Below are 27926 nucleotides of genomic sequence, written 5' to 3' on the forward strand. Positions count from 1 at the left end.
AATTGGTTCCAAATATTTCCAATTCTGAGAAGCGTTCTGTAGCGCTCCTGTCACAGGGCACTACTAATCCCACCACCCAACACACATGTAACAACAAAGTCACTATTCTGTGGATGCTATCTAATAAACTAAAGACTTTAATGTAAAACAATATAGGGGAAATAAGCGATGTAAGCCTTTCCATCCTTAGTAACATCTACTGTGTGGAAATTTACCCTATTATGAGGGGGTGTCCTCATCCCTCAGAGTCAGAACACTCTAGCCTAGGGTCTGAGTCCTTGGCTTCAGACAGGAGTGTAAGTCTAGCTAAGAACATATTAACATTATGGGAAGAATTCTGATGTCCACCTGCTTTCTTACAACTTTAAAAAGCCGGGCAAGAGTCACCACTAATGTTGTAACAACGTAAAAATGGTCTGCTCCTGATGTGTTTAGGACAGGAGGAATCTACTGATTATTGAAACTAAACCTAAGCGTGATCACATTCCTGTTCATGACCCCTCATTGTTCTTGTCACCTTGTCCTGCTTGTTTTTGTCACCCCTGCTGGACCAGCCTGTTTCTGCTTGGTTTCCACAGTGTTTGCTATTTCATTCTGTAATGTACAGCATGTCGTTCCCAGTCAGAGAAGGGATCTGAGTACAGGTATGAGATGATACATGGAATGAGAGGGAAGGGCTCACTGGAAAGAAGGCTAGCATTTCTTCAAGTCCCATCTCATGGTGAGTGAAGGATATTACTGTACTTACGTGTTGTTCATGTGTAGACATTACAAATACAATTTGGGAATGTGTGTTTTAAAGGCCAAGAATGAAAAATGAAAACTGTTAGCACTGTTATGTGCCACCTCCTACTTCTTTATTATTTTGTTCTTAGATGCTACCCGTCAGCCCTGCTGTTGGGATGACAGGTGGGAGGACACAAATATTCCAAATTCTGGGATCCTCAATGTTCACTTCAGTTCCTGTCTTCTGAAGAGAGTTCTATGGAATCCTTGTGGTACCTTCCATCGGTTACTGAAGCGGACCTATTTTTGGTACTTTTGCCTAGAAAGGTTCAGTTTTTCATAAAGACAATCAACAGCAAACCGTCTCATTTTGCAAAGTGCAGCACGAATAGGGAGGAATGCTGGTCAGCATGAGAACTGGGAGAGGCAGGCTAGAACTGTGTTTGGGTTCTCAAAGTGCCTCCAGCCACTGACTTCACTTTTCAGCTGCATGACCTGCAAATTACTCCTCACGTCAGGGCTCTTCTAAGTAACTGAGATCACCTATATAAACTGAACAATTGCCAGCACCATAATCGTCCTTAATGAATGTGCACTGTCATTACTGTAGAGGTGTAAACACCTATGCCTTGGCCGACTTAGAGAACACACAACTGCCATGTTTCACAGTTTTCTGTGCTTGTGTCAAGAGGTAGAAGCTTGTGTTCTTAAGCTAGTGGCAGCTTTTTAATAATGTAAACACATTAATTAGCACTCAATTAACATCTCAGTGTCAGTATCAGGATTTCTGAGGGTCATTATGGATCAATCCTGAGAACAGAAATTAGTGCCTAGTTCGCCAGGGAGAATTTATCAACAGCTCTACCAGTAAGCATGTAAGGTTACATGTTGGCAGGACAACATTAGGAACCTGGCCTCATCCTCTTCTTCCCTTTCGAAGCTGGAGCAAACTGATATACTTGCCATCAAGTATCAAAGGTGAATTGTTTGTGTATATCCCATTCATGAGGAATCACCATTAAATTGAAGGAAAATATTAACATTGAGATTAAGTTTTAATTACATGTAATGGAGATAAATGGTTAATGAAGTGGGTGTTATTATATTCCTTCCTCACTGGCAAGGTATGTCGATCTAGTTTAAAGACTGGACTGAAGCTAATTTTGTAGTTTCTGTAATATATATTCTGCTTTTAGTTTGTCTTCTTGATAGATCAGTGTGGTAACTATAAAGTTCAGTATATAGAATTTAACACTGATTTTCCTGTTTTGTGTTCATGTGAATCCTTTGATGAATGTCCCTTTTTCCATGAATGTATAGTCCATCACTAACATACATATATCACTAATATATATATATATATATGAGATGCATCATATATACACATATGATGTACACACACACACAGAGGCACAAAAGGTAAAAGCTAACTTCCTACTTCAATGTCTTTTGGTCACTCATATTGCTATCAAAAAGTAGAAGGTAATGAAACAGTTGACTGTTCCAACTGTGAAGTCTGGAACTGTCACTTTACCGTTACTGCTACCACAGTGCTTCAAACTTTCCATTAAAAAGACAATGATGGGCTCGGGATGAGGCTCAGTTGGTAGAATGTTCTTCTAACATGCAGAAGGCCTGAATTTAATCCCTGACATCACATTAAACAGGATCAAGAGCTCGAGGTCATCCTTGGCTACACAGTGAGTGAGTCTCAGGCTAGCTTGGGCTACATGATATATGAGAACTTGTCTCAGAAAAAAAGAATGGTGGCATGCAGCAGGGCCAGGCTTATTTCTTCATTTTTCTGATAAATACACAGTTTTGAAGAAAGGAGAGTTAATTTGGTGAGAGTAATTAATCACATATGTGCACACAAAGAGTTTTAAAAGTGAATACTCCAGTGTAGACCCCCTATGGAGGTCAGGCAGGCAACTGTGTAGGAACCTTTGGAGAGACTGGAGAATAGGAAATGCAAGTCTTATGTCTGAACCCCAGCCAATGGGGAAAACTGCTATTAACTACCTTCCTTTGCCAGTAATTGAAGCTATAAAAAGAACATCATTACAGCAAGGATAAGCCTATCTTGCTGTCTGAGGCAGACAGGAAAAAAAAAAAAAAGGAAGGCATTCTAATTTTCTGAGTACTCAGTGATCTTGGTATCAATCAACATATAACTGACCTTCTTCTGTTCCAACTGACAGTAGCTACCCTTGGCAAGGCATCATCTTTCCTGCTGGGTTAAAAAAACTGGCGGAGATCTTACTGCAAAATCTAAAAGGCACCTTTTAAATCACTAAACGCCAGTCAGCAATTTTGGAGTCGACAAAAGCCACATTCTGTTTAAGTGATTCACTCAACCCTATGGCAACCATTAGAAAAAATGTGAAAGTTATAACCAGCTGCTACAAAACATACAGGGTTTGGGGGTTACAATATTTGTATCCACAAGCTTATTAACCTTGATCTTGTCCCACCTCTGAGCGGGCTCTATTCTCACCTGGTCAATGTTATTTGTTATTATGGTCTCTTGATTTATAACTACTGCATTCATTCTCCTATTACTATTCTCTTGCCCTGGACTGTCAAGATACAAACTCTCCACCTTTAAACACAACTTCCCTAAAACACTTCAGCATGTCTGCAGATAATCATGCTGTTTTCCCATATCTCTCAGCATCACAGACACTGGGGTCCTTCTGGACACATGCAAAGATGGTATGACTCTTCCAAGTTAAGTGTGGCCAGTTCACTAACAGTGACATGAACAGGGACCTGAGGTACATCACTTCTGGGCAGAGGCTTCAAGGGGCCCAAGTGTGACATGCCTATTTATTCTCCTGCTTCAACAATGTGGACACACAGGTCTGTGAACTCCAAACCTGGGACCCACAGCGAGAGGTGGAAAGGAGGCAGCTATGGAGTGGTCAGTTTGTGAGGAATACACAAACTTGTGCTCTTTTTACCTTTAACTTTTAGTCAGTTATTTGAAGTGCTGAGGACTCAATTCAGAGTGGCACAAGCTACCACATGCTTTACCTTTCACTTGTATCCACAGCCTAACCGTTTCTGTTTGAAAACTGCCACTTTGGAGTTATCTGTCACTAACACTCGCCAGCACCCTGCTTTTTGGTGAGTGGCCCCCTTTGATACAGTATTGGCACCAAAGCCAGGAACCTTAGGTCTAGCTAAAGCTCCCACTTCTCTCTCACACAGCCTATCACTTATGCTGCAAGACCCACCTGCAAGTTGGTGCCGATCACCTTCTGCACATTTCTCCACACATGATTTGGGCTAACAGACACTTTTTTCTTGATTATATAGTCCTATGGCTTCCAACTATTCTTTCTCACCCCTGACCTCTTTTTGTTCTAAATGATCTTCCAAAATGATGAAAACAATCCCTATAAAAAATTCTACACTTGCAGACCTTTAATGTTTTTCAAGTGCATTTGGAAATTTGTTTCCGACCTGTGTGGCTCGCCTAGTTTTCCTCTGGACCACTGTATTATTTGCAGTTTTGACACTGAAGCTCATCGCACTTAGAGACTCCAGTGCATCCGCTGTCACACGTGCTTTGGAAGGGAGCCCAGGATCCAGGGCTACTGGTGCAGCCACAGGTGAAGTGCAAACTTCAGCATGCAACAGCTCTTCAAAATCTCTTTCCAGCTTGTCTGTGGGGCCTCATTTCCTAGTTCCTCTCTCAGATGCCTGGGTTTCGGCTGCTCTGAACCTCTGTCAGGAACACAATTATGCCTGTTCTAAACAGGGCAAAATTCTATTCATACTTCAATGACTAGCTCACTGGTCAAATGATGCGTTCTGAAAAAGCTACTCAAGAGTCCTTGGCAAAATTAACTGACCTCTGAGATGAGGCTCCATCTCTGTCTATCGCAAGTTAACATTTAACTGTCTAAGAATCTACCTACCCAGTGGGCCTGTGAGCCTCTTGAAGATCGGGTCTACATTTATTTATCTTTGTGCTCCTAGCTCTTGGTACTGCATGTATCAGATAGTAAGCTCATGATCCATAGTTTGTAAATGAATAGCATTGTGTAAACCACATACCATACTCCCACTCACACATCCTATTGATGGATGTTAGGGTAAATTCTATGTGCTTCTATATTTATAACTTCTATTTTTAAAAACCTAGCATTTTACTTAACTATAGGCCAGCAAAACTTGTGTGTGAGAGTGTCCATGAGCTTGTGTGTACATGTAGGCACAGCAGTTTTCTGTGAGTGCTATAGTAAATCAACTTAAACCGGGTAGTCCAAAACAACAGAAATTGATTCCTTCCCCATTCTAGGGGCCAAATCCAAAATTAATTACTGAGCAGGACCACACTCTATGAAGTTTCTACTTCCATTTTCTGCCTCATCTCACTTCTAATGGCACCAAGCAAATCTTCACTTATACAGCCATCTCTCCAACTTCTGCCTCCATGGTCCCATGGCCCACTCTATTCCAAATCTCTCTCAACTCTCCTTTTCCCTCCTCTTAGAAGGATGCCTCTTATGGTTTTACAGCCCAATCAGATGGTCCTTTAATCTCAGAATTGTCAAACACAGCTGCAAAGACATTATCAAGTAAGGTAACATAAAAAGGGATGGGATGAGCATTATTTAACACACTACATTGTGAGTATGTTTTTGTGTGTTATATATTATACCACAAAAGGAGTCCTTGGGTTGCTGAGATAGTTCTGAGGGGAGGGGCATTTGTGCACAGGCCTGAACACTTGAGTTTGAAATAATCAACTTAGGCAGTTGTAGCGCATGCCTTTAATTCCAGCATTCAGGAGGCAGAGGCAGGTGAATCTCTGAGTTTGAAGCCATCCTGGACTACAAAGTGAGTTCTAGGACAGCCAGAGCTTCACTGGTAAACCCTGCCTCAAAAAACCGAAAAGAAAGTAGCTTATAACAAAAAAGCCCTATTTGTTACAATTTTGGAGGGTTTATTCTTTCAGTTCCCCTGTTGCCCTGGGGCCCATGGCAAGGCATCGGCACATCACGGCACAGCGCACAATGAATAAAATCACTCCTTCTAAAGCCAGGAAGCAAAAAGGAGCAAAAGGAGACTAGGTCCCTCTATCCCACTCAAAGGCACAGCAGTGACCAGAAGCATTTTCATTAGGCCCTACCTTTTAAAGTTCCCATGATCACCTGACAGCACCATGATGAGGACTAAGCCTTTAAGAGGAACTCTGGGAGACTACTCCTTGACCTCAGCTTGGATTATATCCTGCCCTCTACTGGGACATTCACACCTGTTTCACGTGTTTGCTCTGAACACTGAACGACTTGTTGAAAGACATTCCATAGAAGGACCATAATTCATACCATCTGGGATGTCAACATCTGAGATGCAAGATAATCATCATTTTACAACAACCAAGACAGAATAAACACCACTGATTAAACTATGCCACACCATTAATTATAAAACATGTTCTAATTAAAACATGCACTTTAGAATCAATGAATATATTAATAGCCATTTTGGAATATGTTCCCACAACACATGAAAAAATGTAAATACCTTTCGATGAAATAGTTTAGATAAATCTCAATGATCCACTAGCAAAATCTCAACATTCATTGGCTTCATCTATCCAATTTCTTTCCATTAGGCCAATACATAAAAATAATCTTAGATACTAGGTGCCTTCGAGAATCGAGAGTGAAAAATCAGGGCCTTAGAAAGACTCTAGAATGTACATTTGTATGAACATGACTTATGTAACACAGTACCACATACAAGGAATACACACACACACACACACACACACACACTACACATACATGCAAGGAAAACTTTTGAAAGTCTCTAGATCCTTTGAGCTCTAGTAGGAAGGAAGTGGTGCTGGAGTCGAGATGTTTTCCCTGCCCAGAACCTGCTAGAAGACTGTAAAGTGAAGAAAGAAGTTTGTACACATCATATAACCCCAACAAACCTGGGGTGGAATCATTCCTCTGTATTTTGATCTATCAAGTGGGACATCAACACTGTTCCCTGTGCAACCTATGATGGGGTGAGAAGTTAGAATCTCTGCCCTCAGCCTAGAAGTACAAATCTAGAATGAAATAAAACATTTAAGTACACACTATTCCAGCTTTATAAATGTCTTCAGGGAATCTGGGATTGAGGTTCTGCTGAAACTTTACACAAGACACATGCAATGGACACAGCTTCAGAGAGTGCTCTGAGTTCCCTTTCACTATTTATGCAGACACTATGAGTTCTGAACCTGCGGTATGAGGCTCACATTGCTCTACATCTTTTCTAAAAACGACTATTTCTGGCCTCTGCAAAGTGTGATCGCAAAGAATTAGGAAGACAATGCTAACAATGGTTTGGGGGGAGAGAAACAAAATGTAAGAGAAATTTATATCTTTCAAAATGGACAAGGGTAGGTCACTGCGGAGTCTGAGGGAAGTAGACACACATTAAGAATAGTGTGCAAAAGCGTGCCCCTTGTTTGTGCCAAAAATAACAACTAAAAATTATAGAATCTAAAAGTGAGTACAACCTGCAAACCCACTCTTAAGTTATGATTCCTCCTCCGTCCCTTTCTCTTCACACACACACACACACACACACACACACACACACAGCAGCAGCTTAGTAGAGAATCAGTGTAAAACAAACCCTTCCCTGGAAAAAGCCCACTGCCAAAGCATCTGGACTCTGCTTCCAGACGGCGTTTAACAAGTTCCTATCGCTTCCAGACCTCACCAGGGCAGCCCTGCTTCAAAAGGAATTTAATTTTTCTTTGCACAAACAAATACTGGGTCTCCCATGGCCACTGAATGAGAAAAATACGTCAATACTAGAGAGACAGGTCTTCTGTGACTTTCCTTTAGGGAATAAAGAGATTGTTTTCAGATTTCATTAACCTTTTATGTTCTTGGAACACAGCCCATGGTAATCTCTAAAAGACAGGTGTGGCTCAAGTGTGTTTTCCTACTGTTAAAAAGCAAAATAAATTCAACAAAGATAGTTCATATCAGTGGTAAACAGATTTTTTAATAGTTAGGCTCACATAACAGCAGCCTGTAAGAAAATAGAAATCTTACATCATATGCAAAAATTAATTCCAGATGGACTGAAGACAAATTTGAAAGTTTCAAATCTTCCTAAACAATCTAAAAGACTACACACATAATCTATGTTTCCGGGTGGATTTTCTTAAACAGGATTAAAGACGTGAAAAGGAGACTTGTCTATCTGTGTAAAAGTTTAAAATCTGTTAAACGGAATAATACAAAGTCAGTAGATAGAATAAATGTAAATAAAAATGTCGCCAGAGAATACAAATACTATCTAGAGGAGCAGTGAGATGACTTAGTGGTTGGAGGAGCTTGCTACCAAGCTTGATGATCTGAGTTCAATCCCCAGGACCCTCACAGTAAAGTGAGAGTACAGATTCCTACAAGTCGTCCTCTGCCCTCCACATGTACACACACACACACACACACACACACACACACACACACACACACACGCTTGAGTCACAGAGGAGAAATGCAAACTTATGTATCAATAAGACCTTGTTTCACTTACATCCATTAAGCTGGCAAAGACATCTTAAACTAAGGTTGACACAGACTTGGGGAAATGGCATTCCCATCTGTGAAGGCGACAGAAAGAAGAATTGTGAGGGACCTTCTGGACTTCATCTTATCAGTCCTCATTAAATAAAACCCACTCTATCAACTAGGCTTTGAATCTGATGTAAGACCCATTCTTTTCTCCCCCAACCCCAAATTTTACTGTTTGACTGTGACATTACAACACCCGGGAAGACAATGATATGAGAGGTAGTTGAGAGGAACAGACACAAACTAGAAGATCCTGGGAAAACAGTGAAACCAATGACTATATACAGAGAGGTTTGGTCAGCTAATTACCAGGATTGCCAATCACAAAGAAAACGAAGCCGGGTATGGTGGTGCACACTTTTAATCCTAGTACTCAATTTTTATTAAACAGTAACAGAATTCTGTACATGTTTGGGTAAACTGTGACACAGGGTGAATACAGAGTAAGTATGAAGAGCACACACTGGATTATTTTAAGTAGATTACACTGTGGTGGTTTGAATAAGAATGGCCCCATAGATATATTTGAATGCTTAGTCACCAAGGAGCAGTACTATTTGAAAGGATTAGAAGAATTAGGAGGTGTGGTCTTGTTGGAGGAAGTGTGTCACTGGCGGGTGAGCTTTCAAAAACCCATGCCAAGCCCAGAGTCTCTCTCTGCTTGTAGATCAGGACGCAGTTCACAGCTACTTCACCAACACCACACCTGGCTGTTACCATGCTCCCTGCCATGATCACGATGCATTAACCCTCTGAAACTGTAAGCAAGTCCCCAGTTAGGTGTTTTCTTTTCTAAGAGCTGCCTTGATCACAGTATCTCTTCATAGGAATAAGGACAGTGACTAAGACACGCAGGCAGGCAAGGTTCCAAGGGGATGTAAAGGATGAATTAAGCTAAGTGAACTACACATGACATTAGTACTTAGTGCATACATGTCCTTCCTTGTGATATATTGTATACCCTAATAAACTTGCCTGAGGATGAGAGGACAGAGCCAGCCACTAGATTGGACATAGAGGTCAGGCAGTGGTGGCACACACCTTTAATCCCAGCACTTGAGATCTCATGCCTTTGCTTGGGAAGCACACAAGCCTTTAATCCCAGGAAGTAATAGGGCAGAGAAAGGTATATAAGGCATGAGGAAACAGGAATTCACTCTCTTTAGACTGAGGATTTCGTAGAGGTAAGAACTAGTGGCTGGCTGTTCTGCTTCTCTGATCTTTCAGCTTTCACCCTGACATCTGGCTCTGAGTTTTCATTAAAAGACCATCTAAGATTCAAACAACACTTCCTCACTACTCTCCAGGTTCCACTTAGCCTGAAACACCTTTGATATTAGAGTATTGAACTATACACAAGCTACTCAGATTACTCTCTTCCAGCTGAGTCTAAGGAAGACAGGGGTGAGGATGGAGGGGAGAACAAAAGAAGAGACATAGTAAGGCTGGGGTGAGCTACCTCATCCATGACGTAGAAATTGGAGGCTCTTCTTCTGGCAATAAAAGATTCCCTTTCGGCAACTATCACCTCTACATGCTGATAGATAAGCTGCTCATAAAGTCCTTCCGTGCAAAGGTGGCAGACTGAGACAATATTTCCTGTCAATCACTGGCCGAGAGAACTGTGCCAGGCTCTTCCGACTCCCTTCTCCGCAGATAGCATGGTGAAGACAACAGTTGCACAGATGTTCACCAGAAGACAAATGACATTCAGGCTCTTGCATTTGCTCGTCGCCATGTCTTGACGTGCCCTGTGAATTTCTATAATTCATCCTTGATTATCAGCACTTAGACTCATGGCTGAATACTCTGGAGCTATGTTCTGGCTCACCCAACTGGCCTAAACATCACTTGGACGTGTTATGGATTACATGCAAAAAAGAAGGTATGCAGTATTTTTAAATTAATCATAACTATTTAGTTACAAAACCAGAGGTAACGACTACTTAATAACAGAAAGAAAGTTTAGAAAGTGATTAACTTCTAATAAACTTGAGATTATCCATAAACATCCCATAGAAATCAATATAAAGTGTACTAAGATTTTTTATTGTGATTACAAGATCTTTGTAATTTTTTAATTGAACAAACATCTCAGAAAATTCACATGAAAATATATTATTAAAGTTAATTTAAAAGTAACCAAAGAAACACTACTACAAATGAGAAAAAGTATGTTTTTTTAAATCACCTAAATTAGCCAAGACTAAAAAAAAAATGACTATGACAGTCAATGGCATACAAACTGACAGGCTTACTCATCATGGTCTAAACAAGTGGTTCTCAACCTGTGAGTTAAGACCCCCTTTTTGGTGGGGTCACATCAGATATTCTGCGTATCAGATATTTATATTATGATTCATAACAGCAGCAAAATCACTGTTATGAAGTAGCGATAAAAATAATTGGTTGGTGGTCACCACACCATGAGGAACTGTACTAAAGGGTCACAGCATTAGAAAGGTTGAGAACCACTGGTCTAAATATTCCTGGTTGCAATTTACCAACACCTATGAACAATCTAAAACACTTGCTTCTGGGGGCTTCAAATAATGATATGATAAGAAACTGACCAACTAAAGTATAAAGATGTTCTCAAAAACAGCACACTCAAAAGGAGTGTCTTACAACAGGAAAATGGTAAAATGATGATGATGATGATGATGATGATTTCTTGGTAAGGCAGAAGTCCGTTAATCTTAATAGTTCTACCTTCCAGCAATAGTGAAGTACAGTGCAGCAGTGGCCACAGCTGTGTCATGTACAGTTTGTTCCCACTTCTACATGGATTTTCCTTGCACTCCATATCTGCCTACTAACAATTAATATGCTCTGAGTTTAAAGCTGATATTTACTCTGCCTTCTTTTTTTTCTATGTTTTCCAAATTCCCTGTAATGATGAAAACAGAAAATACTGTTTTAATTGCAACTATCATATCTTTCTGGCTAATAGACTAGACCAGGGGAAAAGCCTCTCTCAAAAATTGTATAGCTATGCCCACAAGTGTACCAAGTCAGAGAGAAAACATGAAGAAGGTGAGATACGCTGTACAGACACCGTCCTTACAAATACATAACTCTTCATGGCCTATGTTTGATACAGCACTTCCCGCTCTAATAACGGGTTTCTTGGCTGGGGATATAGCTCATGGTAGATTACTTCCCTAACATGCATAAGCTGTAATTACCCCCCCCCAACAAACAAACAAACAAACAAGCAAACAGGCTTCTTAAATACAAGGGAGATGTCAGGGAGCTAGGGTTGCTTTAAAATCCTTCTGAGTAACAGACGCTCCCTCATATCCAATGCCCCCATCTCCAGTCACACAAACCCTAGGTCACAGGTCAGACTTCAACTCTGCCTTCTGGTACTTCCACACCAAAGCGCCAAAGTCTTGACCAATGAGATGTGGTAAGGAACTGGAAGGAACATTCTCCTTGGCCTGTCTCGCTATGTGAGATGCAGACAAAATAGCTAGAGTGACAGCGGCCATTGGGAACCATAAGGCCACCTTGACAATGACAGCAGCTTGAAGGGGGCAGAGCAGAAAGACACAAGAACAGTGTAAATCTTCAACTCTGGACCTGGCATGTCAGTCCTGGACAACACACCAATACCCTCCTCCATGTTGTGTGTGTGTGTGTGTGTGTGTGTGTGTGTGTGTGTACGCGTATTTTTCAACTTTTGAAGCATGACTGACATTAACCTTGACCGATATGCATAACCATGATAAATGAGCTTCTGAAATTACTGCCGAACCTATCTACTCTGGCTCCATCTTAACTGGCCAAAACACGGGACCAAAATAAACAGAAAAAAATAAGGGCAGCCTCTTACTAAAGCTCTGTGTTACTTGTTATTTTTAAGTAGGTAATCTGAACCTTCTAGAGCACTTCTCTCTCACACATGCACATGTGCCTTTCTCTCTCAACTAATTACGTTGTTTTTTTAACTCGGGCCTGGAGCTTGACTGATTTTGCAGGATGGTGGCCCCAAGGTAAAATGAATGCTGAATTATTCTAAATGTGAACACCCTGAAATGGCCTGAAATGAAAGACCCGAGAGCATGAGACTAAGGCTCAGAAACGACAGTGGCGTGGATATATGTTAGTTCTGTTTTTCTGACCATTCTCACTGGTCCATGGTGGCTACAAGAAAAGGTAATCTAAAGTGAGCATCACTCACGGAAGAAACGGCATCTGCAGAGATAGATGGTCATGTGTTAGGAAAGGTTTCCTCCAGGAATTCTTTAACTTTTTTATGAGTGATGGCAGCCTCCACAATAGCCAGTGTTTGTAGCTGCCTGCATGGCAGCAGACATGATCGAAAACAACAATACAGCGAAAAGAGAGTGACTCTTGTCTGTTATTTTCAGATACGTCAATCTAGTCCCCTGATAGACAGATAGCAAAGTTTCATTTCCAACATTTTAAAGTCTGGTATTAAAGAAACTATTACCTTAATAAAGAAAAAAAAGTATCTGGCTGAATAAATTTTTCTCTATTGAATTAAGAAAATTAACCAGCAGACACAATCTATCTTAAATCTTTTCAGGGATATATACATAAGCACTGCTCAGAAACAATTACATTCTCCTCTATGCTATAACTAGGCCCAATCACAAAACCCTCAGTGCATGCTCAGTATTACCCAGAATAACAAATATCTCCACGGTGCTAAGCAATTCATATTGCATTTTAAATTCAATAACATGGTATTTATTAAACAACCGTTAAGCCATCAAAGCCCAAGTGGTGTTTAAATACTTCAATCTGGGTTAACAATTAGCAGAATCAAAATGACTTGCCCTGTAATTGTAAGGCAATTCATCCACAGTACTGCAGAGGGGCTTGGGAGTGTTGTTTTTCCTTCCTTTCCTGCGACAGAATACTCCTTCCAGGGCATAAAAAGAAACTCCTTGTCTGGGATTAAGACACTACAGTCAGTCTTGTGGCTATTCTAGGAAGAGACAACTGCATCAGATTAGCAATTACAGTCTTACAGCACATTGGAACCAAGTGGTTTGCTTTGCTAAGAAATAAAATTGCTACTGTCCAGGATGAGATCCTGGACAGCTAAACAGACGGCTGCCTCACTGGGCCTTTCTTTCTTGAGGTAAGAGATGGTTAGTCTCAAAGATTACAGTATTCTAGCGTAAACATAGGGGGAATCGCGTGAGCAGTATAATGACATCAGAGTTTTAAAATTCAAAGGCATGTCCATGTACAGCCACTTTCATTTTAGCATGACGGTTTATTTATCCAGTAAAAGCCTCAAAATAAGTTGCAATTTCTAGAAAGGATTTATTTAAAACACTATAACTAACAGCCCCATAAACCACTGTCTTATAAATCATGATGGTCTATGAGTTTCTTATTTTTCTTGTTGCTTGTCTAGAAGGCTGGTTCTGATTTATAAACTTAATAATATAATATCTGCCTCAAATGGGACAAGGTGAATTGCTATTACTGCAGATGTCTGAGGCCACACAGTTATTAACACTGAGATTTGCTCATTCATTTATTAAATGCTTACTCAGAGTCTCCCATATGATGGGATCCGTGCTAGGAGCTGAGAAATAATAAAAATAGTTCTAGGTAACTTTAACCTGAAGTTGGAGAAAAGATTCTTGTGGGTTTCACAGCAAAAGTGGGTAGGGAAGTGGGAGAGGCTTTTCACGTGGAAATACTCCATGAAAAGATTAATCTCCAGAAATTTCAAATGTTTTAGCAGATATTTTGCATCGTCTTCAAGAATGACAAAAATCTGTAAACCACAGATGGGAGTTCCTTTTCATTTTGTACACAATAGCTGGTGTATTAAAGACTGAGGGTCCTGCTGAGACCAGAGGGGAGTTTATGAGTCTTCCACGAGCTGTGGTTTAGTAAGTGAAAAGACAGATCCCTTAGGGATAGCCAAGAAAAATAAATGAGTTTACAAGCTGGTCTACAAGAACTGGCTATTTTAGTAAGGCAGCCAATGAGAGAAAGAGACCCAAAATACTCCCTCTTCAACTGATGATGCAGAGGATCACAGCCGTTGAAGCATTTTCCCAGATTCCCAATGCCAGTGTGGAAATGCATTTCATGTAAGACTTTCAAAACAACCATGGTACTTGAATACAAAGAAACTAAAGTAGCTATGTCCACCCTTGCCTCATGGATCTATATGTTAAGTACAGTCCACTGCCTAAGACAACATCCTCTCCCATCTTGAGTCCATCACTTCTAGACATGGCCAATAATCAGAGTAAGTGAGAACTAGGAGAAACTAGAAGTATACAGTGCATGAAAGAACATTAAATGGACTTTCTCACCACTTACTTTACATACAAAAGTAACTACAGGCACTAAAAAAGACCACCCATAGTAAAAACCATGTAAATATACACTCAGATGTTTAAATGCCTCAGCTCATTGCTTGGTACCATGTGACTCTGGATTCAGCTAAAAATCCCTTCCTGACATCCTTCCTGCTCTAGCCTCTCTCGGCCCAATCTTGAGTTAGTTCATAACATTTTCTCACTGATAAAGATTTCACTCCTTTTTATAACCTGCAGATGTCTATGACATCTATTAATTCACAGAAGGAAATAGATTAAGCCACTTGGAGCATTTCTGTTTCTCCACTTGTACAAGTGTAATAAAATCTATTATTCTGGTTCCTTCTGCACTCTCAATGGCACATGCAGAAGCCTCCCTTTGAAAGCATATAAGCATCTCTGTGTCAACCTTAAATATGCATATATACTATTATGCAATATGCAAGTAATTCATACATGCTATTACATCAATGCCCAAAATAAGCAGATACACAGGACTGCTGGCTCCGAAGTTTTTCTCACTACTATAATTATAATATCTATAACAGGGCATTACATAGTATGGGCCTAGTGAATATTAGTTAATATTGCAGGACCATGTATAAGACATTTCAGAGGCAGGTATGTCTATTTTTCTTCCATGAAAAAAACTACAAATGAAATAACTGAAGAGACCTGATCAAGATTGTACAGTAGAGTTCTTGACTCCAAATTCAACATCATTTAGCATCATTTTTATCTTCCCTCTGCTCATATATGTGCCCTCTGGTTGTAAATACAGACTGCCAAAAGCCATAAGATAAGCATAAATATCTCCTGGGGCAATATCTATATGTTGTTAGTTTAACAACGCACACATGTGCACACCCCTACACACACACACACACACACACACACACACACACACATCAATCACAGAGCACATTTTCAGAACTTATATGAATTTCAAAGACAAAACATGGTTTTAGAAGCATCTCTGACATTTGTAAGCAGCCATTTGGAGCCCCTTGGGGGTCTGATTGTTCATAGTTCTGCTTCTACAGTCTCCTGGTATGTAACTGATAAGGGCACAGAACACCTCAGCACAATGCAAAACCCAAGGTCCCACAATCCAACACCCCAGGGCATAGAATCAGAGTGGGCTTCCCTTATAACTAATACAATAGTTAGTTCCAACTGTCAGCCTGATTGGATTAAGAATCGTAACCCCAAGTTATTACTGAGGGTAATACACTTGAGGTAAATATGTTAGCTATTTTCCAGAAAGAATCAACGACAGGCAAAAGACCACACTAGGGGCTGGGATCTAGCCTGAAAACAAAGGGGAACAAGAAAGCCATCTGGGTGTCACCAGTCCTCTCTCTCTGCTTCCTGGTCTGCAGAGATGTGAGCAAGCAGCTGCCACAAGCTCCCATGACCACAACACACACCCCTGTGACTACGCCTTCCTCCCGTGGTGACCAACAGCACCCCTCAGAGTCTGAGCCAAAATCCACCTCATCTCCCTTCAGTTGCCTCTTGTTGATACTGGGTCGCAGGTGAGAAGAGTGACCAAGACAATCCAACGAGGCAGGAGACTAAAGCTGTTTAGTGACCGGTCTCCCTCCAACTTGTATCACCTGCTTTTTTTTCCCATCATGTTCTGCAGCCTTGGACTTCCTTTTCCTTTTGGAAAACAAAGCCTTAAACTCATCTTTACTATCCTGTATCAGCCTTCTTCAAACTGGGCTGTATGTTCAAAGGCAAAGCCAACATTTTCCAAGTTTCTTCAAAACTACAGAACAATATATTTCCAGATTCCCCACTTTCAGGGATAATTATTTAAAAAGTGTTCCACTTGGGCCATGACTATGATTCTCTCTGTGGTGACCATGCCTGGGACAGATGGAAGCTGCTCTTCACCTACCCCCCTCAAACGGTCCTTTACCCAGTAAATTCAAGTGACACATAATGTGTTGTTGTCTCCCAGATCTTCCTAGAATACACTGGGCAGGGATACAGAGATCTCAAGGGGATAAGCAAAGGAATCAATGAAAGTACTGATGCATGTGGAGGGTGAAAGTCTCCAGTATCGGAGTGACAATGTTTGTACCTCAAGAAATTCTGTGTATGTTGCGAGGGGTGTCTCAGGAATGAGCCCAGGGCCTCTTGCATGCTGGGTAAGCACTCTATCACTAAGCCATACTCCCAGCCCTTAATTCTTTGTTTGTTAAAAGCTCTGGTGGATAAAGGAGCTTGCCACAAAAGCCTGACAACCCGAGTTCAAGTCCCAGAACTGACATAAAAATGAATGAAAGGAGAGATCCAATACCATAAAGTTGTCCTCTGACCTCTACACACACACTATGCATGTCCCCATCACAAAATAATATTGTCATCGTCTAAAAAAATCTAGAAATCTTCAAATTCTAAAAGTCTTATGGTTTAAAAAAAAAGTACAAAATTCTGTATTTCAGTTTACTCTTTTTGTTTGATTATTTCAGAACTTGTGACAGAGTGATCAATGAAGCCATTTCAAATACTAAGCTAAACTGAATCAGGACATTATTCAGGGTAGGAAAAGACACAAGCATGAATTTAAGGACACAAGGAAAAGGAGAAGGTTGTATAAAGGTTGAAGAACTTATTCATGCATCTTTACAATAAATTTTGAAGGCTGGTGACATGGCTCTGTGGGGAAAGATACTTGCTGCCAAGTCTGATGACCTGAGTTTGATCCCTGGGACCTACAAGGTAGAAGAGAAGCAGCTCCTGCAAGCTGTCCTCTGACCTCCACACTCACATCATGGTATAAGCATGCACACACACACACACACACACACACACACACACACACACACACACAAAACAAATACATGTGATTAAAAATAATATGAAATACTGGGAATCAAATATAGATCCTACTAGAGCTTTTGAAAGAACAATGTATCTTAAAATGTCAATATTTATAATATGCAAAGCATTCTTTGCACTGAAAGCAAAGACGAAAAGTTTTAAAGAACAAGTTTAAAATGTGCTTAGGCTGCCGGGCGGTGGTGGCGCACGCCTTTAATCCCAGCACTCGGGAGGCAGAGCCAGGTGGATCTCTGTGAGTTCGAGGCCAGCCTGGGCTACCAAGTGAGTCCCAGGAAAGGCGCAAAGCTACACAGAGAAACCCTGTCTCGAAAAACCAAAAAAAAAAAAAATGTGCTTAGGGTACAAGAGTTCATATAGTCTTTAAGGAAAAAAGAGAAAGAGGGAGGGAGGGAGGGAGGGAGGGAGAGAAAATTCTGAGCTAGGTCTTAGGGCTTTTATAAGATGAGGTAGCAAATGGGCGGCTCCCTCAGACCCGGTTTTGAGTGTGGACTGCTGGAGTGGAGCAGGAGTAAACATTCTCTGTCCTCTTCCCGGTTCTGAATGAATTTGTGGAATCTGATCCTACAAACAACTTACAAGACTACAACCATTTCAAATAGCTGACAGTGAGTGGATCAATAAGTGGGGCTGGCTTGGGCTGATTACAGCCATTCCATCAACTCTCCCAGAGAGAACAGCTACAGGCTTTTCCTTGGGGTTCCCTGGAAAGACTCGGGGGGCAAAACCTAGAAAGTCTCACCAATTGTACTTACCACTCAAAGATACGTTTCTTCACCAGAGAGCTGGCAAGATGGTTCAGTGGGTAAAGGCACTTGCTGCCAAGTCTGATGACTTGAATTCCATCCCCCACACAGGAGGAGGAAACTGACTCCCACGAGTTGTCTTCTAACATTCAATGTACACTGTGGCATGCATGCATGTGCGCGCACACACACACACACACACACACACACACACACACACACAAATAAATAAAAATAAATGTAATTTAAAATTTCCATCATTGAACATATCAAGTTGAATGCATCTAACTAGCCTGCCTCGTGCAAAGAACTGGAAAACTCTTTACATACTGTAGAATTAATACTTTTTAAATAGTAAATGTACAACGAAGTTATTTGAGCAGATACGAATGCAAGCCCCAAACACCTCTTATTTCCTTCTCTCTCCCTCTCTCTCCCGTCTATAACCTCCCTTCTTCCCCTTTTCAGCCGGTCCTTTGGGAAGCAGAGTCATCTACATACGATGGATGATGCCAGCACTTAATCTGGTGTCTACACTGTTTTAAATACTGACTTTCTGGTCCTCAAGCTTTCAGAGACAGTGAGGCTATTTAGGGCAGAAGTCAGACCCGCCCCATCCCACTGCTGTCCACAGGAGGAGGCAGCATAGCCAGCGATACGGGGCAGCACGGAAGCTGCTGCAAAGCCGCCACTCATTCGGAATCTCAGAGAAGTTCAGGCTCCCCGAATCCTTAAAGTAGAGCTGCCTCGGAGCAGAGACAACGTGTGCAACACGTGGAAATGTACCTGCACACAGCAGGCATCCAATGATGAACACCGACCAACTTCAACTTCTAATGCTCTTCCATGACATGTAAACACAGCCCCCATCTTCCTCTTGGCATGATGTCAACGTGTGGCATGTTTTCCAATTTCTTGCTGGTTTCTTTTAAAAAAGTGATTTGGAAAATGGCGACTTTTCATATCTAAGCAGGGGTGTGTGTGTGTGTGTGTGTAAAATGTTCCCGTAGCATTGAAACACACGAGATTAAGATACACACAGGATTAGGATTCTATGAAACCTGAGAGTTTACCAGTGGCATTTGAAAATACGCCAGCAATGCCCTTAACCTGTCCTCAATACTGTAGTGAAACGCATAAACATGTAAACATGTAAAAAATCTATGATTTAGATCTTTTAAAGTCTCCTCAAATTAAATTGTTAAAATAACTTGCCCCCATCCTATCAGATTAGCAAAGATTTAAGAAGTAAACAAAGAGCCCTACTGCAGTAAGGATGTGGGCCCAACGGTATTCCCACAATGCCTATGTTTGTATGAATACAACCTTTGGTCTCTAGAGCAATGGCAAGTGTATCACAAGTTTTAAAAGGATTCACATGTGCTTTCAGCAAGATAGGAACACATTCTCACCCCAAAACAAACCTATGTATAGGAATGCTCATTATCTCAGAACTTAACACATATCAAAGAAGGGAGGAGGAGGAGGAGGGGAAGAAGAAAAAGCAGCAGCAGCAGCTGCAGCAACTTTATGTCCACCAATGAGGGAGTAGATATAAACACAATTTAATGTCCATCAATAGGGAACCAGATTGATATATGTTATCGCCATTCCCACAGAATACCATGCAGCTATTAAAATCTATGCTAACAAAAAGGAGATGGGACTAGTTAACGAAGGAATCAGCTGTGCAGTAGAATTGGCTACAAGTATGACCTTAGTGTGCTGAAGTGATTCTCAAGTAGTAAATCACAAGAGGAATTTACAATAAAGAACAAGAATTACACATGGTGATCAAAAATCCATCCCAGGGCTTGAAAGGACACAGTGTTAAGACTTGCAGCCCACATCCTAACTTGAAAAGAAGTGTGGGGTGAGCTCAGTGCTGATTCAGACCCTTTTAATGAATGGCAGGGGTAGGAAAGTGGATATGAAGACTAAGAGTTACGTCTGAGGCTGACGCACAGCCTCTGTGCACTTTGAGTTGGAGGAAGTCTGAGTGAGTTGCACACCACATGCACCAATGCTCCCTCGCCCAGCTAAGAAGTTTTGGCAGAGTTTGCAGAGATGAGAGAAGGTCTGGAAATGGAAAGGTAAAGACTCACAACCTGCCAAAACACACAATTTTGCATAGTGGAGGAGGAAATGAAACTACACACACACCTGCAGATACATATTAACGCACAACACACTCTGCCACCCCCGCTCTAAGCAGAAATGCCTCAATGTGCCATCTGTCCTCCCCTGCATCCAACAGTTATTACCATCGCACACTTCATTCTTAGTTTAAAAACTCCCAGTGTATTCCCAGTGCCCACCACAGCCACCAGCAACAACCAGACAAGGACAGCAAGCATGCCAATGTTGTTTTCCTAAACTTTCTCATATGTTGATTCTCTTTTCAGTGTTTCCAGTGTCTAACCTAACCCCACAGCTAAGAAACAGAGTGAGACTTCCTTGGCGGCATTTGTACATCTCATGTGAAACACTCTTTTACTGTAGAAAGCAAGGAGCAAGGCAAGTGCCTATGACTGGAAGAAATGACATCCTCCTGTTCAGACCTGTTTTGATATGGCTTGTATGTGGCCACAGCTCTATCTATGCACCTGACTGATGCCCTACAGCAAAGCAGACGTCTTCCTACAATCTGAAACCCCATGAAGCTAGACCCAGTGAAGTTACAGTGAAAAAAAAAAGACACAATTTAAACTGTCCCCGCCAATGTCACAACTCTCAAACCTAAAGGTGTCCACATGACTGACAGTAGCACATCTACATATTTGTTGGCAGATGTCACAGTGCAGAATAATCTGTATGTTTGTGTGGGGGGGGGCGGTGTTCTTGGTTGTTCTCTTGTGGTCAGTTTCAGGAAATACAGGCATTTCTTGGTTCAGAGCTCAGATTGCAAATCAATATGTTTTAGTGGCTTAAAATATTCTTTTTTCTAAGCTGGAAGCGCGCTAAGCTAATAATTAACTGTAAGCATACCATCACTTCTGCTAAAGACATTTTCTGCACACAACCCTAAATCACTCGTTGTTGTGTTAAACAGAATAGACGAGCTGTAATAAAAGATCTCCAAGAAACGTGATCGTTTTCATTGGGTCACCCGGGAGCTTTTCCTCTGAAATCTGCAGCTTCTTGGCAGACATAGGGTGGGCCGGTTGGAGAAAGCACCCCAAACAAGATACCACCCAGAGCCCAATTATTTTCGCCAGAAAGTTGCCTAAGATAACTTCAGGGTTCCCAGACTGAGTAATCCTCGCGTCCAAGGTTACTGTCTGCAGGTTTCCATGATGTTGGGTTTTTTTAAGGTGCCCTTATTAACTGCACTGCAAGGGTTCTGATTTGCACCTCTCCGGCGGCGGCGGCTGCTGCTGGGGGGTAGTGAAGAGCAACGCGCCAGGGCTGCGGCAGCCTCGCAGGCCAACTAGACGGCTAGGGGCGAGCATTGCTCCCCCCCTCCCCGTCCCACCCTTCCTGGCACCCGCGCGCCCCGCCGGTACTCACCGCTGTCCAGCCGCGCGATCTGGGGCAGCCGGTAGGTGCTGACCAGCAGGTCGAGCGGCACAGCCACTGGGCTCCACTTCACATCCTTGAGGCTGCAGCCCAACGAGGGCACCGGGTCCATCTTCCCCGCCTCCTCCGGCCCCGCGCTCCCGCGCCCGCTCCACCGCTGGCTGACGGGCGGCTTCGCTCTCCCGCCGCGGGCAGCCCGGGCAGCGAGGCACAGCGGCGGGGACGCGGCGCCGGGCTTCAGCGGCCACACCGAGGCATGGCTGGCGCCCCGCGCCCTCAAGCCAGGGGAGCACTGTAGGCGGCCCGACTGGCTGCGGAGGCTCCCGCTCCGCCTCCGCCTCCCCTGGCCCCGGCTCTGCAGCTGCGGCGGCCGGCCGCCCGCCTCCTCCTCCTCGGCCCCCTCCTAGCCTCCGCCTCGAGCACAGCGTGAGGAGGAGCCGCGGGTCCGAGGAACGCCATAGCAGCGCTCCCGGCACTGACTAATCAACAAGGTGCAAGGGACGCCTGCGCAGCCCGCCCCGGCACCGCCTCCGTGCCCGCCTCCCACCGGGGACTCCGCCTCCCTGGAGCACAGGCTCCGCCTCCCCAACTCAGGCCTCGCCTCTTTGACTCGGGTTCCGCCTCCACGCCATTAGCTCCACCTCTCTGGAGCGCCGGCTTCACCTCCCTGGCACTCGGGTTCCACCACTAGCCCCGCCCACTTTCGAGTAGGCTCCGCCTTCCACGCGTTCCCGCCCCCATACAACCCCGCCTTCATCTAGCTCCTCCTCCCTCCACCTCGCCCCGCCTCCCTAGCCACAGCTCCCGCAGGCCCCGCCTCCCTGGCTCCGCCTCCTGCAGGCTCCGCCTCCCGCACATTTCTCTAGCTGGGAGCTCTGCCTCCCTCCGAGGCGGCTCCCGGGACTGCGGTACCCGCTCGGCTGCGCTCCGCAAGCTTTGGCTCTCGCTCCCCCGTCCGACCGCTCGCGCGCCCTGCAGCCTCGCCCGGCGCGTCCTTCCCGGAGCCCGCGGCGCAGCGCTCTTCGTGGTCGGCAGTGGCGAACTCTGAAGCTGCCTCTGGCAGCTGCACGTTTTCCTGGCTATAGGGACCCAGGCGGGAAAGAGCCTGTAGAGCTAGCCTTCCGCGGTGCTTGCTACCCAACTCCACAGACCGAGCTGGAAGTTTCTGTGCTCAGCTCACGTGTGGCTGCGAGGCAGGATGCAAAAGAGCCCGAGGCGCAGAAAGCTGAGGAGTGTCGCCTTCCTGGAGGCCACCCTCCTCCCACGCGCAGAAGGAAAGGGCAGAGAGGTTCTCTTCTGAGAATCAAGGATAAATCCCCTTTCCTAAACATGTTATTAGAACTTTAGAGGATGTCACAAAATGGCACAGCTCTTGGGAGGAGGTGCTAGCATTCAACCCACAGGTTGCTTTCCATAATAATGTTGCCTACAGTTTTGAAATAGGGCTTGCTTGTTGTGGACGGAGCTCAGATAATAGAAGAGATTGCGAGGTTCCTGGTTTCAGGCACACCCCGGACTTGTGTGTTGATTTTTTTTTTTTCTTAAATGAAGTTAACTAGGAGAGGGGAGTGTTCAACTGAGGTGAACGTGCTCTATCAACACGTTTGCAGTATTAGGTGCTCAGTCTATAAGGGGCAGAACTGGCACTCAGGAGCCCTGAAAAGATCCCACGGCTTCTTAGAAGTCTGGCTTGAGAAAAGTCTGTTCCCACGAACAAGCCCGTGGTTTGCTCTTGAGGAAAAACACTAGATTCTTCCCCGTTTCCTTCCCAGGCCTCTCACGTCAGAATATTGATTATATTATCTACTAAACTCTTCTGCGAAAGTTTTGCATTCTGTGTCATTCATGTTAATTTTTTTTTCAGTCGTGAGGAAAAAAAAATATATCAGAGGTCCATAACTCATGTTTCAAAACGGTACAGTGCTAAGTACCAAGTATTTTTTCTAAATACCTTAATCATTTCTGGAAAATAAAGCTTAGACTCAAAAAGAAGAAAGATAACAGAAAATATCCACGGTTGGGTAAGGCCAGGGTTCTTTCATTTGTCCAGTAAGTAGGTCTTAATCTTTATATGGTGAACTGACTTTTTAAAAACATCACTTTCTGTTTCTATTCTATTTTCCTTAAAAGCTTTGGGGAATAGGAAAAGTAGTTCTCTTTCACAAAAAGGATTGGGGACCTATGGCCTAAAGACAAGACAAAAAATAAAAAGATTAATGTAATCAGATTTGCTCTTAAATCAATAAAGGTCTTACATTAGATTTGCTGTTATTGCTGACCTGGTAGAAAAGATTTCATTTCAATCCTAAGTATTGAAGGGAAGAAGTTTTAATGAGCCAATTCCTGGTAAGTTTTACATCCTGAAGAAATCCCTAAGATGGATATTATGTATGAGGTGGACCTCTGGTAAGACTGTAAGAAAATATTGACTGAATTGCCAATATTCCACATATGTTTTGAGGATTATTAAACCAGTACAGGGTATGTAAAAGCACAAAAGCAGGGTGCAAGGGTGCTATTGTTTGGATCTTAAATGTTTTCCTGAAGCCCATGGATGAGAGGACTACTGGGGGCTGCTTAGAGATGTGCAACCTGTAAGACGTGGAGACTGATGAGAGATCTCTAGGTTACTGGGATGGGGTGCCCCTGAAGAGGATAAACCATGGGACTCTGGCTTCTTCCTTTTCCTCTCTTTTGCTTCCTGGATGTGATGGGATGAGCTGGGCTATGATGGCGCATGCCTTTAATCCCAGCACTCCGGAGGCAGAGACAGGCATATCTCTGTGAGTTCAAGGCCAGCCTGGTCTACAGAATAAGTTCCAAGACAGCCAGGGCTACACAGAGAAACCCTGTCTCAAAAAACAAAGTATCCAGATGTGATGCGGTGAAAATCTGCTCCATCTCATAGAAACGCCCCCCCCCCAGCAAAGAGTCCAGCCCACCATGGACCACACTAGAAATATTAAAACTGCGAGCCAATTGTAAGCTGATGAATCTGAAGTACCTGTTATAGTAAAGGAAAGCTGACTGGCACAGCTGGCGAAATGTACAGCAGGATCTTTATGAACATGTTTTATTTGTCTAGTTAATGGGGGAGGGAGAGAAAAGATGCCACATGTGTGCAGGTGCCCATAGAGGCCAGAGTTATAAGTAGTTGTGGACTTCCTGATATGGGTGCTCAGAACCCAACTCCGGTCTTCTAGAAGCATAGTAAATACTCTTAACCACTAAGCCAACTCTCCAGTCTCATAGCACATTCTTTGGATGATTAAAATTATCAACTCCAAGGCCAGTGAGATGACTCAATGGATAAAGGCATTTGCTGCCAACTTGATAATCTGAGTTCTGTCTCCAGGATTCCCATGGTAGAAGGAAAGAACTGACTCCCACCAGTTGTCTTCTGACCTCCACATACCTACCTATGCAAATTTACATATTTAAATTGTATATAATTTATATATAATATATTATATAATTTATATATATGCAATCCTTGAGTTTAGTCAGTGGTGTTGCTCTTATGTAGGATCTTGGGAAGCTGTGGCTTCCTCTTCTGCAAAATGTAAGTTAATAGTATTCATCTCAGAGGGCTTGTGTGAGAATCTAATCATTTAATACATACTGAGAAACTGGCATAATGTCTGATACATAGAGAAAACTTTGCTATTACAGGTTGAATATTCCTTATCTGAAATGCCTGAGACAAGAAGTATTTCAAATTTGCTTTTATTTTAGGATATTTGCATATACCTAATAAGATTTCTTGAAGAATGAGATCCTAGTTAAAACATGAAATTCACTCATTTTATACATACCTTAAGTATATACTATCTTATATATCTTATATATACCATTTATATTTCATATATACCTAAATAGCATGGTGGGCACTTTCTTATTTTATTGTAGGTGCTAGGGCTTGAATCCAGGGTTTCACATGTGCTAAGCATGTGCACTCCCCTGGAGTCCTGTGAAGGTAATTTTACATGTTATTTTCTAAGTGCCTGTGACTTTTGGAACCTTCTTGGTTTAGGATTTTAAATTAGAAATGTTCAGCTTATGTTATTAAAAGTACTCTTGGAGGGGCCTGCTTTAGAGGCCAGAGGAAGAGACAAATTCAGATTGAAAGGATGACTTAGATTTAGAATAAACAGCACACAGTAGAGGAATCGTCCCCAAAAAGGAGACCTGATATAGGACTTCCTTCCCTGACTCTAGAGTCTGTTGAATGAATGAGCCACAGCAAGCCTGGCAGAACTGGCCATGGCCTTGATGAGTCCTAGGGTGAACTGGACAGGAAATACCTGAGGACTCTGTGACTGACTCATCTAGCCTCCTAACTGTGTTCCCACTGTTCTCAAATACATAGCTTGCTCATTCTCCACATTATCAGCATTGCAAGATAAAAACATTACATGTTGCGCTTCCCCATATCACAGTGTCCTGGAGCACATAATAAGCTAGCGGTCAAATGTAACGGCAAAGTTCATGACCTTGGTGCTTCTCTGGAACTTCAGGCTCTTTTTCCTTTCCGTTAAATTCTATGCTATTGCCAGAGATAACCTAGGAGTCACTCCCTGGCTAACTTATTGTACAGTGTCTGTGCCCCCTTTGTCTAAGGAGTAAAGTATAAAGCCCTTTGTGCATACCACATACTCCCTTATGTGGCTGATCTGCCTCCCACAGCCTCACTTCTGTAGGCTGCCTTCTGACATCGTATGATGCAATAACCATCTTGCTGTGCATGCCTTTATAGGTATCCTCTCAGCCTAGACTGTCTTTTTCCCTTTCTCTTCCTGGGGAACACCTCTTCTAGCTCCAACTTCTTATATTCTGCAAACATTATCTCCTTTTTGAAAGACAACCCCTTTTCTATGATATCATTGCACCCAGCAATACCCTCTTCTACTATGCTAATTGCTGTCTGTTTTCATGTTGGCTTTCCCTACTAGAAGCCAGATAGCTGTGGGTACGGATGTATTAGATTTGTCTCTGTTTCTTCAACTCATATTACCATACTTGGTGCAGGGAAAGTGATGTTTGTTGAAACAACCAAATCGATAGCCTGGGTCAGCATATTCTGTGTTATTTCAGAGGTCACTGCATCTCTTTATCATAAACAATCCATCAGATCTAGATAGTATCAAGATTTTCAAGATCCAAGCCCATATGGGCCACGTTCCCTGCCATTCCTCTGAAAATTGGAGCCACTGCCCTTGAGATCTCCACTCATCACCAAGTAGAGATTATGTTTACTGACTAGAATTGTCATAAGTATTGGCGTGGTTAGCATGTTTATTGTTAACTTATCTGTGGTATCCCTTGCTGTGACTGTCTCTCTGAAGGACTTCCTTTGTTGGCCTTCCTAACACTTAACATATGTAGTAGGTACTAGAGATGGATGACATCTGTGTATGTCTAAAGTGAATATATATATATATATATATATATATATATATATATATATATATATATATATATATATATATATATATATATCCCAAATGGACACCAAGAAATCTACTTTTATAATCTCCCTCCTCTTCACTTTTGATACAGGCTATGGCTTTCCTAAGTAGATCATTGACTAACACAGATGTTGCAATGTCATTTGAGGACCATGAAGAGAAACATTACAGCCATTGTGCATATATGTGGAAGCCAAAGGACAATTTGCAGGAGTGGGTTCTCTCCTTCCACCATGTGAGTCCTGGGGATAGAATTCAGTTGTTGGGCTTGGTGGGAAATGCCTTAACTCACTGAGCCTTTTCTCTGTCTTTAAAAGTATGTATGGTTTTAGGTAAGATTTTCTTGTGCTTTTTGCTATTTTCAGCCCCTCAAAACAGATAGCATTATGTTGAAAGTTATAGAAACTTCAAGAAGTCAGGAATAAGATGGCAAATGACAAGAATTAAATTGAGTTGAGAAATAAATTGTTGAATTTACCAAAACCGTCATATATATGTATGTGTGATTATGCATATGGATAGCTTCATTGGTTATAAGTTCTAGTTTGTGAAGAAGTTGGCTCTTTGTGGGAGGTATTTTTATTTGAAGCAAGCAAAAGACCCCAGCTGGAGAATCTGTATAGTTTGGGGAATTATGCAAGACTTCCCAGTGGCGTGATTAAGTGGGCAGAGGTTGTCTATACAGTC

General features: G+C 42.5%; 1 protein-coding gene across 2 annotated transcripts in view; it reads right to left on the minus strand.

The window, feature by feature from the left end:
• The window catches only part of Garem1 (GRB2 associated regulator of MAPK1 subtype 1), a 180029-nt gene extending 157768 nt beyond the window's left edge, over nucleotides 1-22261 (minus strand). The window contains exon 1 of one of the 2 annotated variants that reach the window (XM_059245992.1): nucleotides 21763-22261. In XM_059245992.1, coding sequence (XP_059101975.1) covers nucleotides 21763-21883 — 121 coding nt within the window. In that variant the 5' untranslated portion in view covers nucleotides 21884-22261. The remainder of the gene's footprint in view (nucleotides 1-21762) is intronic. The other variant, XM_059245993.1, reaches the window with a different exon arrangement.
• Between the last annotated feature and the right edge of the window lie 5665 nt (nucleotides 22262-27926).

This window comes from Peromyscus eremicus, chromosome 19, assembly GCF_949786415.1.
Source record: "Peromyscus eremicus chromosome 19, PerEre_H2_v1, whole genome shotgun sequence".
Taxonomy (NCBI): domain Eukaryota; kingdom Metazoa; phylum Chordata; class Mammalia; order Rodentia; family Cricetidae; genus Peromyscus; species Peromyscus eremicus.